The sequence below is a fragment of the Nyctereutes procyonoides genome, unplaced genomic scaffold (assembly GCF_905146905.1).
Source record: "Nyctereutes procyonoides isolate TBG_1078 unplaced genomic scaffold, NYPRO_anot_genome, whole genome shotgun sequence".
Taxonomy (NCBI): Eukaryota; Metazoa; Chordata; class Mammalia; order Carnivora; family Canidae; genus Nyctereutes; species Nyctereutes procyonoides.
This window is the reverse complement of record NW_026575032.1, coordinates 17,031,217-17,050,090: the sequence shown is the minus strand read 5'-3', so window position 1 is coordinate 17,050,090 and position 18,874 is coordinate 17,031,217. Positions and strand designations below refer to the sequence as shown.

General features: G+C 49.8%; 1 protein-coding gene across 2 annotated transcripts in view; it reads left to right on the top strand.

The window, feature by feature from the left end:
* The first annotated feature begins 3,454 nt into the window (after window positions 1–3,454).
* MAML3 (mastermind like transcriptional coactivator 3) overlaps window positions 3,455–18,874 on the top strand; it is a 399,969-nt gene continuing 384,549 nt past the window's right edge. For both annotated transcript variants that reach the window (XM_055316985.1, XM_055316984.1), the window contains exon 1: window positions 3,455–4,132. In XM_055316985.1, coding sequence (XP_055172960.1) covers window positions 3,644–4,132 — 489 coding nt within the window. In that variant the 5' untranslated portion in view covers window positions 3,455–3,643. The remainder of the gene's footprint in view (window positions 4,133–18,874) is intronic.

Sequence of the window (18,874 nt, the reverse complement as noted above, 5' to 3'; positions counted from 1 at the left end):
TATGTCACAGTTCCACTGCACAGGTCAGTTTTCTTAAAGACTCTTTCCCCGTTTCCCAGTACACAACTTGACAGTCCTTTCTGTCCCTACCTTTTGGTCTTGGTGCTTGTGGCTGCCATTCCCACCATCCTGATGAGATGAAAGGCGGCTGCCTCTGTGTGTGTGTGTGTGTGTGCACATGCACGTGAACATACACCCATGAGGAGTCGGCCTTTCTTTTTTGTATGGTCCACTCATGCACCAAAGTAGCAAGCTATGCTGTAGTTGTGCAAGAATAGCTCCATTTGTCATTGGGGAACTCTAGGGTAAAGCCACAAAATGTGCTCCTCCACCTGTTGGCCCTCAAAGGGAAGGATGCAAATTCTTGTGTATTTTTGGTTTCTCTTCATGATAGGAGAGGTAAAGAGCCGGACAGGAATGCATTTTGCTGCTATGTTGTCCTCTTTTTTTTTTTTTCCAGAATTGACAAATTCTCAATAAAAAATTAAATTCTGAGCCACAGGAAAGAGCTAGCTTTAGAACTCAGGTTTCAAAACTGAAGACCCAGTACTCAAGACCCTGTAAATCAAACTATAGTCTTTTATGGGTGATGCATATGCTTGGAGGGAGAAGGAATAAGACTTAAAGCATAGTGAAGAGAGATTAGCGTGAATGCAGAGTCATAGCTTCCTCTCTGCAGTGAAGCCATGTGTTTCCTGAATTAATAGAGATATTATTTAGTTAACATGTGAAGTAGACAAAGGCTACTTTGTGATGTCTTTTTCTTATAATTTTCTCTATGTTTTTAGAATCTGAATTGATTTCTCGCTATAGAATTAATTCAGTAAAATTCTGTAACAGACTTCAAGGAGGGGCAGTTAGGACACAGAAAGTTGCACGTTAACTAAGTAGGCTTCTGAAATAGTATGGCAGCGTCAATGAAAGAGACTCTCTCACGTTGGTTTCACTACTTAAAGGTAATCTCACAGCACATTAATCAATAATTTGCTGCCCGCTTTACCATATAATCCAGGGATATTAAAGATATAGTTTACCATACAGGCCTGATTAATTGAAGAAAAATATAGCTTCTTATTGCTGACATTATGAGGTTAGAAATAGCATCCTATGCTAATCTGCAATGCCAAGAAATGAAGATGGTTTAAATCAGATCTCATGACTAATGCATGAGATCCAAAGTTCTTTTATTCCTGGCTATTTTAGAAAACTGGGGTGTATTTTTACCCTAAAAACTAATTCTATAAGATTTATTGAGATAATACAAAATGCCTTATCATTAATAGCCCACAATCAAGATTTTGTACTACCCTTGATCACAGAAATGCTGTTTCTCCATTTAAATTCTTTTTTTTTTTTTAAATTATGTGTATGCGATGAGGTAAGTCCAGGTTCAAGGATATTATATTCGATCCTTAGTTTTGTTTTGTTTTTAATATTCAGTAACCGGAAAGATAAAGGAAAGTTGAGATTGCTTTCTATGGTAGTTATTCAATTTCAATTGTACTTACTGTGCTTTCATTTACGCAGAAAGAAATATATCTAGCAATAAGGTAAGCCTGTTATTTTTGCTTGTTTTTGTTTTGGTCATGACAAACTGTGAAATGCTGTGTTTTTCCTATAGTTCTAGTCCATGAAATCTGCAATCTTTCCACTTGATTTACGAAGGACCCTTAATTACTGCTGTCATTAGCACCTAGCGTTCAAAACAGTCTGTTAAAATGTACTGTAAGTCTCACCTCCAAGTCCCTGCTTGCTTTATCTTAAATTTTTTTTTTTTCCTTTCCAGGGCTAAGTAAAACAATAATTGCCTCAATGACAACAATCATGAACAGGGAACCGCATCACAAACCCCCAAGTTGTCTGGGGTGGCCTGTTTCTTTTTGTTCAGAATCGGGCACTGGTGTGTTCAGACCGGCTCGGGGAGGAGGGGTGGTGTGTGTGTGTGTGTGTGTGTGTGTGTGTGTGTGTGTGTGTGTTGGGCGGGGGGGGGCGTGTTGAACAAGTGTCCATACGCAGGAGCCCTCCGGCTGGCTGGCGAAGGACTCTAACTACCTTCGACTCCAGTCGCTCGTGTCTGCCCTCGTCTTGCCACTCGGGGTAGGGACGACACGCAGCTGCTGCGAGGCCCCGCTGCTGCCGCTGCTGCCGCTGGCCGTGCACGGTTCTGCGAGGAGGATGCACGAACGAAGGAGGTCCAACAGCAGCTCGGGCTTTTGCAGGCTTTTGCAGGGCTTTGCAGGGCTTTGCAGGGTACCTCGCTCGCAACGAGGAAACCCAGGCGGGCGCGTTCACGCGGCCATCCGCGCACACACGCGTGTGCACACACACACACACACACACACACACAGGTCAAAAGTTGATCCTCCCCCCCCATCCCCCCGCCTGCTCGGAATCTCTCTCTCTCTCTCTCTCTCTGTCTCTCTCTCTCTCTCTCGGGGCTCCCGCAGCTCTGCTTCCCGTCCGAGGAGCCGCGCGGCCGGCGGGGGGCGTGGAGGGGCGGGGAGGGCGAGGCGGGGCGCGGAGGGCGGGGGCCTGCCCGGTGCGCCGCGCGCCCGCTCCCGCCGCGGAGAGAGTCCGGGCCGGGTTTTGCGCCGCGTCCCCGGGCTCGTCTCCCGGCCTCCAGCCGCCGCCGCCGCCGCCGCCGCCGCCGCCGCCGCCGCTGCCGTGTTTACTGAGCTCGCGCGTCCTGATATCACTCCGCTGGCATGGAGGAGGAGGAGGAGGTGGAGGAGCGCGAGGAGGAGGCGGCGGCGGCGGCGGCGGCGGCGGCGAGCCGTGGATCATTGTGATGGTGGCGGCGGCGGCGGCGGCGGCGGCGGCAGCCCGGCCGGGCGTCAGGGGCTGCTCTCCGCGCGGCGGCTTGCAGGGGAGCTCGGCGATGGACGCGTGCGGTCGCCCGGGGCCGTCCCTGTGTGTGCGCGCCCCAGCCCGAGGACTCGGGATCTAGGTTCCTGCGAAATGCAACTGAGCAGCCAAAGTACTCTGAGAACACGGGGCGGCACAAACACCAAAACTTTTTTGTGGAAGGAAAATGCAATAAGCGGGCGTGCCGCGGTCCGAGGCGGGGCGGAGTGAGTGCGCGTCGCGCGTGTCCGCACCGGAGGCATATGCTTGTGCGTGTCCGTGGGGTGCGTTTCGCCGGCACGTAGGGAGAAAGCGGCTTGCCAGCCACCGGAAACCTCCTGGAACCTATTAGGGAATAATGGATCCTAGAAAGAAAGCAGGAGACGAGCGGATCTCCCCTTGAGTTGCAACCCGATTCTTGCTGCCGGCTCAGTTTGTTGCGATTCTTTTTGTCCATAGGTGTCTGGTGGTGTTCTGAGAACACCCCTTCTCTCCCTCCTCTTTTTTTTTCTTCCCCCCCCTCGAGCTTTACAGTTAAAAAAAAAAAAAGGAAACAACAACAACAACAAAAAAACCACCTCCCCCAAATCTTTTCTCCCCCCCCCCGCCATCCCCGCTCTTTTTTTTTTTTTTTTTCCTCCCCGTCGGGATTGCTGTTTCCATCCATGTGCTTGCGTCTCCCCCGCGTTCCACTTAAACTATTTTAATTCTTGGACCCAAGGAGGAGGCTGATAGGGGGGTGGATTCAAAAAAAAAAAAAAAAAAAAGTTCTTCCAAAATAGTGTGCCCGGGGAGCAGGATGGGGGATTTCGCAGCCCCCGCCGCTGCCGCGAATGGCAGTAGTATCTGCATCAACAGTAGCCTGAGCGGCGGCCTCGGCGGGGCCGGGATCGCGGTGAACAATCCTCCCAATAGTTCTCCCGCCGCTCCGAGCAGCAACCACCCCGCGGCCGGCGGCGGCTCCGGGGGCCCCGGCGGTCCCGGCGGTCCCGGCGGTCCCGGCGGCGGCTCGGCGGCCGTGCCCAAGCACAGCACCGTGGTGGAGCGGCTCCGCCAGCGCATCGAGGGCTGCCGGCGGCACCACGTCAACTGCGAGAACAGGTACCAGCAGGCTCAGGTGGAGCAGCTGGAGCTGGAGCGCCGGGACACCGTGAGCCTGTACCAGCGGACCCTGGAGCAGAGGGCCAAGAAGTCGGGCGCCGGCGCGGGCAAGCAGCCGCTCCAGAGCAAACCCCAGCAGGATGCGGAGGCGGCCTCGGCGGAGCAGAGGAACCACACGCTGATCATGGTGAGGGCGCACCGGGCGCGGCGCGGGGCTGGGCGCGGGGCTGGGCGCGGGGCTGGGCGCGGGGCTCCGCGCCGGGCGGCGGCGGGGGGCTGCACGGGGCCGCGCGGGCCGCCCAACTTTCCCGGGCGGGGAGCCGCGGTCGCCGCTACCGGTCGGTGTGTCGGGGTTGTCGGACTCGGGGGCCAGGGGGCGACAGGCGCGAGCCGGTCACGACCGCGAGGGGCGGAGGGAGCCCGGAGCAGCGGCGGCCGAGGCGCAGGAAAAGTTTCCCCCCACCCCACCCCACCCCACCCCACCCCACCCCACCCCCCTTTCCCTTTCTTAGACGCCGATTTGCGGGCGAGCGAACCCGGAGTTGGAAGCTCGCTCCTCCCCTCCCGCCGGCGCTCCCCACCCCGCGCCGCCGCCGCGCCTCGCCTCCCCAGACCCGTCCCCCTTCGCCCACCCCTCGGGGCCGCCGCGCCGGGTCGGGGCGGCGGGGGGAGCGCAGGCCCCGCGCGCCCCCCGCGGGCTGGGAAAGTCTGGGAGTTTTGTGAATGAACTTTGCAGTGGGTGCGACGCGCGCGCGCGCGGGGGCGGGGGCGGGGGCGGGGGCGCGCGGGGGGCGCGGGGGTCCGGGGCGCGCCCGGCAGGTGGAGCGGCCTCGGCCGGCCCCGCGCCCCCCGCGCCCCCCGCGCCCCCGCCCCCTCGCAGGCCGGCTCCCGCGCCCGGGGCAGTGGAAGGCCGCCGGCCGCCGAAAGAGGCTTAAATGGCTGGGTGGGTGGGTGCGCGGCGGAGGCGCAGCCAATGGCCTCGGCGCTCGGGGAGGAAGGGGCAGTTCCCCTCGCAGCCCGGGGAGGGAGGGGGGAGGGGGGAGGGGGACGATCCTTTCTCTTATCTCCGCTCGCCGCGTCTCCGGCTTCGGGGGCGGGGGGCGGGGGGCGCAGTGCGCGGCCTCCCCCACCGCGGGCTCGGGCTGCCCGGGCGCAGCGCTGCTCCGTCCCCCGCGCGCCCCCCGCCCCCCAGCGGCGCGCAGCCAGCCCGGCCCGGGGTCCTCGGCGTTCGCCGGGCGCTCGGTGACAAAGAGCCGGCGGAGGCGGCGGGGGCGGGGGCGGGGGCGGAGGGACGGGAGGAGGGACGGGAGGAGGGGAGGCCGCGGCGCTCGCCCGCCCCCACCCCGCCCACCCCGCACGTGAAGAGGAACAATTTGTTTATCTTGGGCTCCGAGCGTCCTCGCCTCCTCGCGGTCCCGCCGGCGGCACCTTCCCTCCGCCCCCCGCCCTCCCGGGCGCGCGGCCGCAGGGGTGGGGGGAGCGGGCGGCGCTTTGTCCGCGGGCGGCGCGGCGGGGGCTCGGGGGCGCCGGGCTGGGGGGGGCGGAGGCGCTGCGCCCCGGGCCCCGGGCCCCGCCCCCCAGCCCCGCGCGCCCCCCATCCCGCCCCGAGCGCGAAGCACGGGCGGGCTCCGGCGGAGGAAGGCCGGCGAGGCGGGGAGGGGGGTCCCGGCGCACGGACCCCGCGTCGCCCCGGCGGGGGGGCCGGCCCTGCCCCCGCGCCCCCTCCCTCCCCGGCTCCCGCCCCCCGGGGGTTTCGCTCGGCGACCCCGGGGCCGCGGCGGGATCGTGCCCGCGCGCTCCCCGCCCTGTGCCCGTGCGCCCCGGCCGCGCGCGCTGCGTCAAAACAGGCGGCCCTGCTCCTCCCGCTGTCCTCCTCTTCCTCCTCCTCCTCCTCCTCCTCCTCTTCTCCGCCAGGCTCCACACCTCGGGGCCGCGCAGTGTCCCCCGAGCTCCGGGTGCAGCCCCGCGGCCCGTGTGCCCCGCCGGCCCGGCCAGGTCGGAACAAAAGCCGGGGCCCTTCCCTGGAGCGCGGGCGCCTGCAGCCGGGGGCGCGGCCGCAAAGTTTTCGCGCCCCGCGTGGGTGACCTCGGGGCGCCCCGCGGGCTCGGGAGGGGGCGGGGCGGGGGCCGCCCCCCGCAGGTGGAGGGCGCTGGGGAGCCCGACGTTACCTGGACGCAGGTGGCCCGCCGGGCCAGGGCGCCCCTCTGCAGAGGCGCAGGCCGCGCTGGCCTAAGTGGAGGCGCCCCAGGCTGTGGCTCCCAGTGGGTCCCGGCCCAGCAAGTGAACAGCGCCTGGAGAACGATTGCCTGAAAAATAGCAATTTTGTGACAATAAGTTAGCGCACCGATTAGGCCGATGGAAGGCCAGGCCAGGGACGGAGCGGGCGCGGGCGCGGGCGCGGCGGGCGCGCGTTCCAGCTTCCACTTGTGTTTCGCGCGCACACACCTCCCGCTGCCGTCGGTGGGAACTACGGGTGTGATGAAAATAAACGGACTTCGCCCCAAAGCCCAGAGTTGCACGGGAATTCTGCGTGCCACAAACAGGGAAGAAGATCGCATCGTTCGCCACAAGCTATTTTTCCCTTGAAAATAAGTGCTTGAAATATTCACGTTGGTTCCTGAAACGAGAGGGCCTTCACGTAGCCCGTAGCCCGTGTAGGAGCTCACACCTTGGAAGCGGGAGTTAGTTGCGAAGATAACGTGGACCTTGTTTCCTTGCATTGGCTGCTGGGTCATGGTTGGGGCACAGAACAACTCCATTGGGTTGTGGGATTGGGCTATCTGGGAAACCCTAAGGAAAAGCAGTAATCAGGCAGAGCCACGCGATAATGGTGATGATAAAAATAAAGACGAATAGGATTCTTTTCTGTTTTATGGCTATTGTTTACCTTCTTGGGGCCAGTGTGTCCAAAGTACTAAATATTGATTCGTCATTTTTCTGTCTGGTTTGGGTTAAGAAGGCGGTCTAATCAGTTCTGTGCGCCTTTGGATTTCTTTTCTTTTTCTTTTTTAAAGATTTTATTTATTTATTCATGATAGAGAGAGAGAGAGGCAGAGACACAGGCAGAGGGAGAAACAGGCTCCATGCCAGGAGCCTGACGTGGGACTCGATCCTGGGACTCCAGGCAGGCGCTAAACCGCTGAGCCACCCAGGGATCCCCTGGATTTCTTTTCTTGCCTAATTTACAAGCATAGGCACGAATGGCAGCAGACAAAACAAGAAGTAGGGTGGGTGAAGTGAAATAGAAATCTTCCCTGGTTCTAGGCTGCTGGAAGAAGCCTGGGTTCTGTGTGGATTCCTAGTGGCCCTCTTAAGAGAGCCGGGAGCTTAAAAAGGCCTGGGTTTGAAGCTGTAGTACCTCCCGTGGAAAAAGGTACTTTCTGGACATGTAGTCGGTCAGATGACCCTTTACCCATCCCGCCCCCCCCCCCCAACAGACTTGCACTTTGTTCACCAAGAAGAGATTGCCTCTCACAGAACTGTGGTGAGAACTCTTGATTTCACCTCTTAGTCTCAGTTGAAGGGGTGTCTTTTCCTAAAATACTTTTTATTACTTGTGGCAACGAGAGGCATTGTTCATTCTCAGTCCGCGGAACTGGAGGCCTGGCTGAAATGCTAAGGTAACTCCAGCGGACAACGTCGTTTTCAAGGCAGGCGTAGGTGGACTTGACAGAGGCACGCCGGCAAGCGGGGGGCAGTGAGGTCTTCAGAACCTCAAGACGGTGGCCGCCTGGTTTGACCTGGGTCAGGCCTGCGTTTTCGTGACCTTTTCACTCTCTCGGCGCCATCCTGACTTTCAGAGCGCGCCTAAGTCACACAGAGTTTACAGACTGCATGAATCTGTGTGGTTCTTGCTCTCAAGAGTTTTATCACGTAAAAATTCAATTGATAATAGACTTATTAATTACTCGAGTATTGGAGAGAAGAGCAAGCTGGCCAAAATTTTCTCATCCATTCCTGGAACAGATCCAGGGAATGTCAACATACCAGTTCAGGGCTGACCCTCCTTATAAATGAATCTGGTTTCCCATTTCTCATCCTCTTGAAGGTAAACTACTTGCTCTGTATCCAGGTTTTTTGGCAGGCTCATAATGTCAAACCATTTCTAAATCTTTCGTAGGAGCCTTTTCATTGGCTTGCCTTGTTCTAGGGCCATCCTGGGCGATAGGATTGACAGTTGCTTCTTGAAAAAGCCTTCCGTAGCCCGCACAGGGCATGCCTTAGGTTCGTGAAAAACTTTCTGGAATTTCATTTCTCTCTGCTTTACAGGTGTTGTCTTCTAATTCTTAAAAAGCATTTTTTTTTAAAAGCTCCAATACATATTTAATTATTTATGTTCTTCGGTGGTGGTGCATTTTATTTAGTACTGAGCAGCTAGAGATCAGAAAAGTAGAAGCACATTTAGCTAATCATTAATCATAATCTACAAAATGCTCTTCAGGCTGAGTTCCTTCCCAGGGAAAGCTTGAGTTTTCAGGCAGGTAGTATATTCGATACTTTCCATCCCGACTCTTTAGAATTATAAGGGCAAGTTTTTAGAATCCTTGTAGGTTTGGGCTACCTGATACGAGGAAAGCAAACAATCCAGGTGTATATAGTCTACGGACATTCTTAGAAGAAGAGAGGTGAGAATTTTAAACTTTAAAAGCGAATTATGTAGAGTTATTTTATAAATATCTGAGACCAGTGGCCACCTGTTAATTAAAGAGGTTTCCTATGTTGGCAAATTGAACTCCAATAAAAAAAAAAATTAAAGAAAAAAGAGATTTCCTGACCTTGCTCTTCCATTGGTTGAGATTGGGCGGAGGGGTCGCCCTCTTTCTCATAGGAGTGCTGGCTGCCACACCAGGAATCTAGTATAATAAATCATTTTGCACATCACATAGTAGTTCTCGGACAGATTTAAGTACTTACGGGTTACTTAATGCCGTGGAATTTTATTTGTGATTCGCGTTCTGTGTTTGTTAATTAACAGCCCTGTGTTCCGAAGCTTAGGCTGGCTAAATTCCGTCATCTTTTCCACATGACTCATCATAGACAACTGTGAAATCAATCAAACATCAAAATCTCATAAAGAGGAAACTGTTTAAAACTCGGTCCCACGATTTTTATAATATCTGCCTTTTAACTCTCCCCAATAGCTTTGCGCTTTTTCACTCTTATTAATCGGAGGCTGTTTATCCAGTTTTCAGGCCCTGTAGCTGCTTGCTCTGTTTTTCCTTTCCCTCCTGCTGCCGACCTTTTGGTCTTCTCACTGACCTTTAGCACCTTTGCCGAAGAGTGGGAAGAAGCAATAAGAAGAGAAATTTAATTTCAGGGCTTCCTCCTCCCATAACTAATGAAACTATTGGGGGAAGATGCCAGTGATTCTGGATTCATTGTGGATTTGATGTTGTATACGATTTACTTGTCATTGGCACAGATAATGGAGGATATGCTGAATTTTAAAATTTTAATTCATTCATTCATTCGACGGTATCGCTGCCATAGTCCATAGTGCTTCGTACAAGTCCAAATGCTAAATCACACTCTTGCTTCCAAGACCGAGTATATTCTCTGTAGGGTTTTCAGTATTATTCTAGCTAGGTTTAAGGGGATACCCAGTTTTTATTTGTTTGTTTGTTTTTTAATCAGCATTAGGCTTGATGCCAGTGATTCTCAACAGCTTCAGGCTGCGTTATGTCCCCTTCTCATGATATTTTATTTTATTTTATTTTTTTTCTCATGATATTTTAAATAAAATAATATGCCTTACTTTCCTGTTGTTTCGTACTAAGTTGGCATTGGTTTCTGCTTTGTTTTTGTTTTTTAACAAAGCCGATTTACAGATGACTGCTCCAAAGTTGTGGGATCCCCTAAATTAACTTTCATTAAAAATACAGCATGCTTTTCAGACAGACACATTCCAGAAATTCATTATTCATGTTTGTGAGTTGGAAATGTAGCTCCTGGAAAATCAGCTATCATTGAGAACTGATTAATTCTCCTAACTTCAAAACAAAACAAAAAACTCTTTGGTTTAAACCTAGGAAAATCTAAAGAACTAAACAAATAAGGTTGGATAAAATTACTCAGAGGATGGAGTTGTGAGCCAGCTGTATAATAAATACTTAAAGATCATAGAGTTTCATTCAATGGATCAGAGAAGGGGCACCCCCCCCCTTAAGTCTACCTGGCTGTTCCATCTGTTAGACAGTTGAGGAGCTTTTGAGTTGTGGATAAGCAGCTCCTTTTGGGAAAGAAGCGCAGCGTTCCCTTAGGGCCACATACACACGTGCATGAAGAAAGGAAATTACTCCTATGGTTCGGGGTTTTTTTAAGGCAAGCTGCGCATACTATTCTTGGGGGAATTTAATAAAAATCCCCAAAGGCTTGCGGTACTTCCTCTGACAAAAGCAAAGTGATTCCTTAAAGAGTAGTTTAGACACTTCTTTTTAATTATATTGGACCTCCCATTGGTTGGAACGACCTTTCTGGGAAAGTAGAATCTTTTAAAATACAAATAACTAACATTCATCCTCCTTAGCAATGAATGGCTTAACCACCGTAGAAAACGGAAGTGAGATATTTAATTTTTTTGAGTAACCACCTCCAGAATTTCCTTTCCCGTTCCTTAAGTCTCCATCCTGTTGGGTAGCCCCTGGTTGTGTCAGGTGTCGTGTTGTGGACTCTGCAGCCCTCAGCTGTGTAATCATGTACGTGGACCTGTGAAGACGCGATTAGGATACATTACTGCACATCTCTTCTCCCCTCTCACAATATCTTTCATCACCTCCAGAAAACTCATGTCTGGGCAGAGGCTCCTTTCCCTTCAAAGGAAAAGGCTGAAGTGCTGTGAGTCTGTTTGTGCAGATTCAGCCTGGGTTGTAACCCTGACTCAAAAGGATTGCCTGGCTCTAAAAGACAAGCTCTGCTAGTGCCCTTTATTCTCACAGTGGTTGGTTATTTTTCTTTCTTTGATTGTTTGTTAGATGCTGAAAGCAGCTCAGTGATTGAGAGTGAATCTAAAGGGACTGGTACCCAGGAGAGGGCTTTAAGGAACTTGTGTTAAGGTAGGAGAGGCAAAAGGGGATGGAGATTTTGGAGGCCTCGCCTGGAATGGACGGCAAGCGGGAGAAACAAGAGAAATGATCGTTTTGCTCATTTGTGGCAAACGGTGTCCTGGCGTCTTGGGAGCTTACAGAGGTAAAGTGTGCTTTTAGTCTCAACCGCCAGGCCTTATGAAAACTCAAATACGTGTTTTGCGGGAGTTGATGGCAGTAGTGTTTGTATATGGAAAAAATCATATTCCTAGAATATTTTCATGCTTTCTGAATTATTGCTACTGCCATTGGATGGATTTATTACTCCAGGATTCCTTAAAATCAGTGATTTTCAATCGGTGGAGATTTTGCTCCCATCCGCCCCCAGGAACATTTGGCGATGTCGGGAGACGTTTTTGGTCGTCACAACGGGAGGGATGCCACTGCTGTTCCAGTGGGCAGAAGCCAGGAGTAAGGCTAAAAGCTTATGGTGTGTCCGTAGTGCCTGGTCCAGGTTGTCAGTGTTGCAGCTGTTGAGAAACCCTGCTTTAATAAGGAGCTCCCCTAGGATGGGGAAGACACACGATGTGGCTGTGCCCACAGCTTTTCAAACCCACTCTTGCTACTGAAGGAGCAGAGAAAGGAGGAGGTGTAGCCCAGGGAACCCTGGAAGGAGGTAAAGGGCCTCTGTGCCGCATGTCCGCTCTGGGCACGTGGCCATCTGCCTTTTCACTTGGTCTGTCCGTCTGTCCACTGCTGTCTCCTTGCCTCGCAGAAGGTGAACAGTAATGCCTTGTTTTTACCTCACCGAGTGACTGTTAGGCCTAAATGAATGAATATATATATATATATATTACTCATATATACTCAGATATATATGAGTCCCAGAACTCTGGGGCACTACACAAATGCTAGGCCTATTTTTATGAATTATTGGCCTATCACTTAATTGGTTGCCTCCTGCCCAAGTGCAGACTTAAAGTTGATTGGCTGGAGGCTTCTTTCACTCACACATAAGCCAACTTCTAACGACTAGGTTTTGAGCAACTGCTGCATATTGGACCTGATTTCTAGGCACTGGGCATATCCCGGTGAAAGGGGCATCCTTGCTCTCACTGGACGCACCCTGCGGGGCATGCGTTCACGGTTCAGACTAGCTGTATGAAATGGTTTTGCGGTTTTATGAGAGCACGTTGGTGGAAGTCATTAATAAACTAACATTTCGGAAAATCCTAGGCTGCTAAATGCTTTGTGTCTTCTTGCGAGCTTTCTGTAGCTATGGTTTTCTTGCATTGTTTTCTATTAATTTATTTCATTATTTTTCAAATGAGATCTCTTTGTGTGGGGAGTGGGTTCATTGGTGTGGTGGAGAATAAGGGTAAGGTTATTAAAAATGAGGCAGATGATCATCTCCCCCCCTCCCCCCCTTTTTTTTTTAACTAGGTGACACTTGTGGCACCATGATCACGGCTTGACATCAAGCTTTTAGAGGAAATTAGACAAAGAAGGGAACATTTAGAAAGAAGCAGGCGGGAAGGTGCAAGGACTTGAAACCATATCATACAAAAAACAGTTGGAAGACCTGGAGGTGTTTAGTCTGACTTAGAGGGTACGATTGCTTTCTTAAAATATTTGAAGGGCTGTCAAGTGAAGAAAGGATTAGATGTGCTCTTTATGGCCTCAAGGGGATAAAGTTAGGATCAGTGGTTGGCGGTTATTAGGAGCCGGGTTTGGTTTAATACTTAAAAAAAACCACAATTATATGAAAATTAAACCTGTTCACAGATGAGATGGGCTGTCTTGATGAGTAAAAATGCTCCAGCAAAAGTTGTTCAGTTGGTTAAGTGTTGGAGAAGGGGTTATGACATCTTTTTTTTTTTTAAGATTTATTTATTTGAGAGAGAGAAAGAAGAGGGAGAGCATGGTGGGGAGGGGCAGAGGGGGAGGCAGAGAGAGAATCTTAAGCAGACGCCACACTGAGCGTGGAGCCTGACATGGGGCTGGATCTCATGACCCTGAGATCATGACCTGAGCTGAAATCAAGAGTTGGGCACTTAACTGACCTTGCCACCCAGACACCCAATGACATCTGCTTTTTTTTTTTTTAAGATTTTATTTATTTGTTTGACAGAGAGAGCTCAAGCCCACGGAGGCAGAGCATCAGGCAGAGGGAGAGGGAGAAGCAGGCTCCCCAGTGATCAGGGAACCTGACATGGGGATCGATCCCAGGACCTTGGGATCATGACCTGAGCCAAAGGCAGACACTTAACTTACTGAGCCACCCAGGCGCCTCCTTAAATTATGACACTTGTAAACAATATAGAAATAAAATACTAGTTAGTGAGGACAGAGATTTTGTGTCTTTATTCATCTTTATGTCATCGTGACTAGAAAAAGCCCTACCTGCACACAGGAGGACCTCAAAATATTTGTCGAATGAATTGCTAAATGCAGGTCGTTTAAGAAGGGACTTGATTCTTCTCCTCCATGTACCCACCCCCCAGAAGTTACTGTGGTTTATAATATCTCTCTCCAGACCTTCTATTCCTCACATATATACTATATATTGTACACCATCACATGTTAGCTTTTTCCTACATAAATGGAATCGTACATATGGTTCTGAGATTCACTTTTTCCATATGATATATTTTGGAGGTCTGTCCAAGTCATGACATACAGATACTCAGTTGATTCTTTTTAACTGTTATATAGCATTCCATAACATAAATGTTCCGTCATTTAGTAAACGATCCTCTATCGATGGACACTGTTGTCATTTCTTCTGCCAGTTAAACGTCACAGCAATGAACATCCTTATTCATATATTCCTTGTACATATGTGAGCATTTCTGTAGCACAGATTTGATTTCTTTCTATATACGTAATATGTTTAAACAGAAAAGGTTGACCAAAAAAAAATCTCTTAATCTAATATGGTTTAATATAGCACCTGAATCTTATTATAACGCATTTTAGAGTAAATGATAATTGTGTTTCCTTAAAAATACAGCTTCAAAAAAAAAATAACTGTGTCAACTCTAGTCACTGGTGTTGGTCTTTGCAGTCTAGGGTGAACACTGTTAGTTTTTAGAGGTTGTGTATCTGGCGACGTAGCTTACAGGAATGACTTTCCTTCTTTTCATCTGGTCCTCAAGAGGAAGTTTGTAGGAGTCTGGTTAATCGGTACCTGCTCACGCTGTGAAAGTGGGAAATTCACTTTCTTGAACAAGATTATAGTTCTTTTTACCTTCCCCGAGCTTTGTGTTTCACAGACCTGTGTGGCTTTATTTGTAAAATGTGTGTCAGTTGGTGATAGAGTGGCTGGGGTGGCAGTGGGTGCGAGTTTGAGTGGTCGTAAAAACCTCAGGCCTGTGAGTTGCCACTTCCCACAGGTTAAATTACCCGGACTAATCCAGTCATCTGTGTAACATGGTAATAACAACCTGCTGACCTGGCCAACTGTAGAAAATGCATCAAAATGGACTTGCCTCGACAGTCACCTTATAGCATTTGTTTAGACAGTGAGCAGTCCTATCCGTTTTCATTATACGTGTGTGCTGAAATGGTCTGAAGACTGCCCTTCATGGCGTTCTTGGTCATTTTGATTTACCTCTGGCATAGCGGCCGCCCTACGCCGAGATGCTCGTAACTATGGTCTGTGTTTCTACGTAGCTGGAACGGTTGGGCTCCAGATTCTGCGCGCTCAGCGACATCACCCGGCCTTCACCTGCCTGATGTGTTCCTTCTTGAAGAGGTTGTGTGAGCAGCTGGGATTTAGAAATAACCATGCTCTGCCAAGGAACAGTCCTCACCCACTTGACTTTCCTATAGGTTATAGGATCAGTGTGAGCAGGAGCCAAAATGAAGATACGTGGTCTCCCATGGAGCGCTGGTCCTTGCCTGGCCCCGCTATCTGATAATAGGGTCCTCACTTTGCTGTGTCTTGGCCTCATCTGCCTCTGGCCTCCTTTCCCCATCTTTTTTTTTTTTTTTTAATCACCACCTCATGTTTCACCTTTGTCACAGTGGCAGTAGGGCCTGAAGTCTGTGCAGGATGTAGGTGGCAATTATTCGAACCACAGAAATAAACCCAGGGGAGGAATGTAAGTTGACTGGGCACCTAAACTCTGTAGGTCATTCTCTACCAAGTGATTCTGATAAACTAGGCATTGTTTCAAGTTATGACGTACGTGTTGATTAGCAGCAACCCTTTTCTGCCATTTAGCCGAGCCACCTAGCATCTTCACGAGAACCCCCCACCCACCCACCCACCCCCACACATCCACACAAAACCCGTGGCCAGCTAAGGTAATGCATCCGTGTGCTCAGTGCAGACTTCAGGGAAGGGGGGCTTCGGCCTAAGACAGCTAGACAGCTCCTGTTTCAACAGCTTAAATCGCTAGAGTCGGTCTTGTTTGTAAACTAAGAACCTTGCTCCTAAGCTTCGAACCGGGCCGACCAATATGACAAACTTACGAGTTCCTTACTGTTGCCGCTCTGGTCATACGATGAAATTTCTACCTTTGACTTCTGCTGCCGACAGTCAAGTCTAGTTTTGCTAATCGTCTGTCCCCCTGAAGAGTGTCATCATGCATTTTTTTGGTGTGTGTTTGCTTCTGAATGCTCCTGAATGTTTCCTTCATTTCTGGCAGTAGAATGTTTTCTTTCAGGGATGACTTTCACCTGTGCACAAGGTGAACAACAACTGCCTTGCGTTTTCCATAAAGTAGAACCTGTACCTCTGTATTGATTGCAGACAGGTAAATGGTTGCATGTTTTGAATATTTGTTATTTCATAGCCATCTGATTCTATTGTTAGATAAAACCTGTTTTCCAAAGGCCGTTGAGATCACAGCTATGTTGTAATAAACTTCTAATTTCTAATTCCTTTGGAAAGCATTTTCTTATTTCCGGTTGAAAGAGTCCAGAGATGATTTGTAATAGGAAAGAAACGACTGCAGTTGAGTCTTACCTTATTGTAGAGTTGTTGTTGTGTTTTTTCTTTTTTTTTTTTAAACATATCTTACAGAAAATATTTCAGACCTTTTGAGCTTTATTTGTTTTTTAAAGAGGGTTCAGCAACTGTGGATATAAAATCGTAAATAGGAGTGTCAGGGGTCAGCATTCACATATTAATGCAGAGAAATGTGACATATCAGAGCCCCACAAAATCTGGATGCTAAGGAAAAGGAAAAGAGCTAAAACTCTTGTAATAGTTTATTCTTGGGTTTTAGCTTCAGAATGGCTAAGTGGTAATGATGCCAGAGTTCCCAGCGGGGGTAAAACATACATTCCCTTTGCCGTTCCCATCGTCCATCCGTCAGGGCTCCCATTGTCCCCGTTGTAATCCACTGTGGTATTTCAGTCCCTCCTCTCTCCCCTCCCGTCCAGCCCCTAGAAAAGTGTGTGGCTGCAGCTGAGGGATGCCTTTGCAAAGCTCGCAGGTGCTGTTTATCTTTAATCACTGAAGGTATTTCCTCACAGTGGAGTGTGGACCTTAGCACCTCGTGGACTGCAACATGCCCTCCCCGCTGCCACTCACATCCTGGGGAGGTTCTCTGATGTTTGGTAAACAGAGGTGGTTTATAGAGAGAAGCAACTTTCTCAGTTGAGATGTTGTTGTGGCTAAACGGTTGAGAGCGTATCTTGCAGTTTAACTAGGAATTCCTAAAGGGTTTGCAGCTGCTATGGGATTTTTAAAAAACACGTTCATTTTCTTCAGTGAAGTATGGAAACAATGATTTTAGATTTGGGTTTCGTGCTGCCGAGTTCTCGGGACCTGTTGAAGGAATATCTGAGTAAACTCGTGTGTTGTGGCCGTAAATGACCATACTCAGTGCGGTTGGCAGGTTGTCCGAGTTAGAGTGGAATGCACCTGGAGCCCAGGATGAACTAGGGACGTGCGTAGTGGCAACGTCGAGGGTGACAAAGTAGGATAAACTGGTACTTTGAGGATGGGGGGGCTGTCTGGCACTTAGGCTGTTGAGGTTCAGACGGGCTGTTGCTTTTTCAGTGTTCAGTCCTGGGTGAAAAGGATTGATAGGAGTCATTCAGGAGCCTTTTATTTAAGTTGTGGTCTCAGATTGGAACGGGAACACTCAGAAAGGCGCAGCAGTAGTTCCGAGTAAGGGCGCTCAGTGTGCTTGTGAGTAGTGTGTCCTGTGTTTTTTATTCCCTTCTCCGAGGCACAGGTTGTCTGCGCTCCTGGTTTGGTAGACTTTGTGTTTATATGTGGTCTGGAATGTCAAGGGACCGCAAACCTGAGAATTTTGCTTCCCTCTTTACCCTAAAGTGAGGGTGTAGGGGTTTCTGGTGTTAGCTCGGGGGGTGGGGACAACCCTGTGTGGGAGAGGCCAGGAGGACTGCCCGGCTTTGGTATCTCCATCCGCACTTCCCAATGCCATTCTCATTACTTTATTAACAAAGACTGGATACTTCGAATAATTATTTACATCTGTCTTTTCCTTCACAGTGTAATGCACACTTCACTTGTTTTCTTCAACTTTTCATAATGTATGTGTTTATGATACACTGAAGAGCCATAAATTCGAGGAGAGAGGTAATTAGCTTTGACAGACTTAACGAAAATGAGACTGTTACGAAGAAGCAGCAAGAGGGTTGCTTCAGAAAAGGATTCCATTTCTGGGTTTAAGGGAAATCATCCAGGTCAGAAATTCTGCAGTGTTAAAATTCACAGCCATTTGGGTGGCGCAGGTTATATATAGGAGGAAGTGGGTGATTTTGTGATCCCTAAAAAATTTCAATATTTTTCATAATTTAAACACATCTTTTTTTTTGATTCTTAAAAGAGTTTTTAAATGGAGATATTCAAGACATTGTGTAATAGAACGGGAGGCAGAAACAGCAGCTCAGCCACGCGTGTTAAGATTTCACGTGGCTTGCACGCCCTTTTCCTTCAGTCTCTTGGCGTGAGTGTGGATCGTTATTGAGGAGCCTTTGTTTAATAGCTATCTTACCTTAGAGGATAGTTTTCCTTTCACTTTGGTGGCGCACGTATTCAGGGAAGCCTTCAAGAAACATGGCTCATTTAGCATTAACTTGACTTCGTGGTCCATCCTGCCCCTCCCAATTTGGGGATCCTTTGTGAAGGGGACAATTAAATTGTCTTAACATCTATAAGGAAGAAGATTAACCCTGGGTTGGGTTAAGTTATTCCTAGTATTGTACATTATTTCCTATTTTGTGGATCCAAAAGAAAACTTGAAGACGGAGTGTGATCATGAGAGTAACACAGAAAGGGAGGAGGGGACAATTCCTGTCCTTGGAGGCAAGCGAGTCTCCGATACTGCCATTATGTCGGTGGCTCTTCCTCCCTAGGCCAGGTCAGGCTCTCATCTCATCCGCAAGGGAGGCCATGGCGAGCCGGGGGGTAAGAGGATCTATCTTGAACGCTCTTCGCTGTGCTGCCCTAATGCTCCTAAGAAAGAAGGGGCTTTTTAGGGGGATGTCCACTGAGCCAGAAAAGGCTTAGACGGTTCCCTGTCAGGTCTACAGTAGGAGTTATGTTTGGTGACTGTCAGCTCTCAGCAGCGGGGTCTCTAAGCGTTGACTAGGGTCTTGCTTGATGGAGGGCTCCAAGGGAAAGAATGGGGAGAGCCGAAAGGTCTGGATTTCCCCATAAATTGAACCCAGTGTCACTGGGAATCGCGGCGAGGAGCTCCTTTAAAATGTCCAGCTTTTCTGCTCTCCTCACTCAGGAGCTGCTCCTGCTTCCCCCACCCCCTCCATTCCTATGTCTTTTGTTCCATGAATAAATATTATGTGGTTTGGTGCTCATTACTCTTTGATATGAAAAAAGGCAATTCATTAGGTTGAAGGAGGAGGGGGAGCGAGACACCATTTTTCACCCAGTGCATCAAGCGCAGTTACACTGATTTGAATTC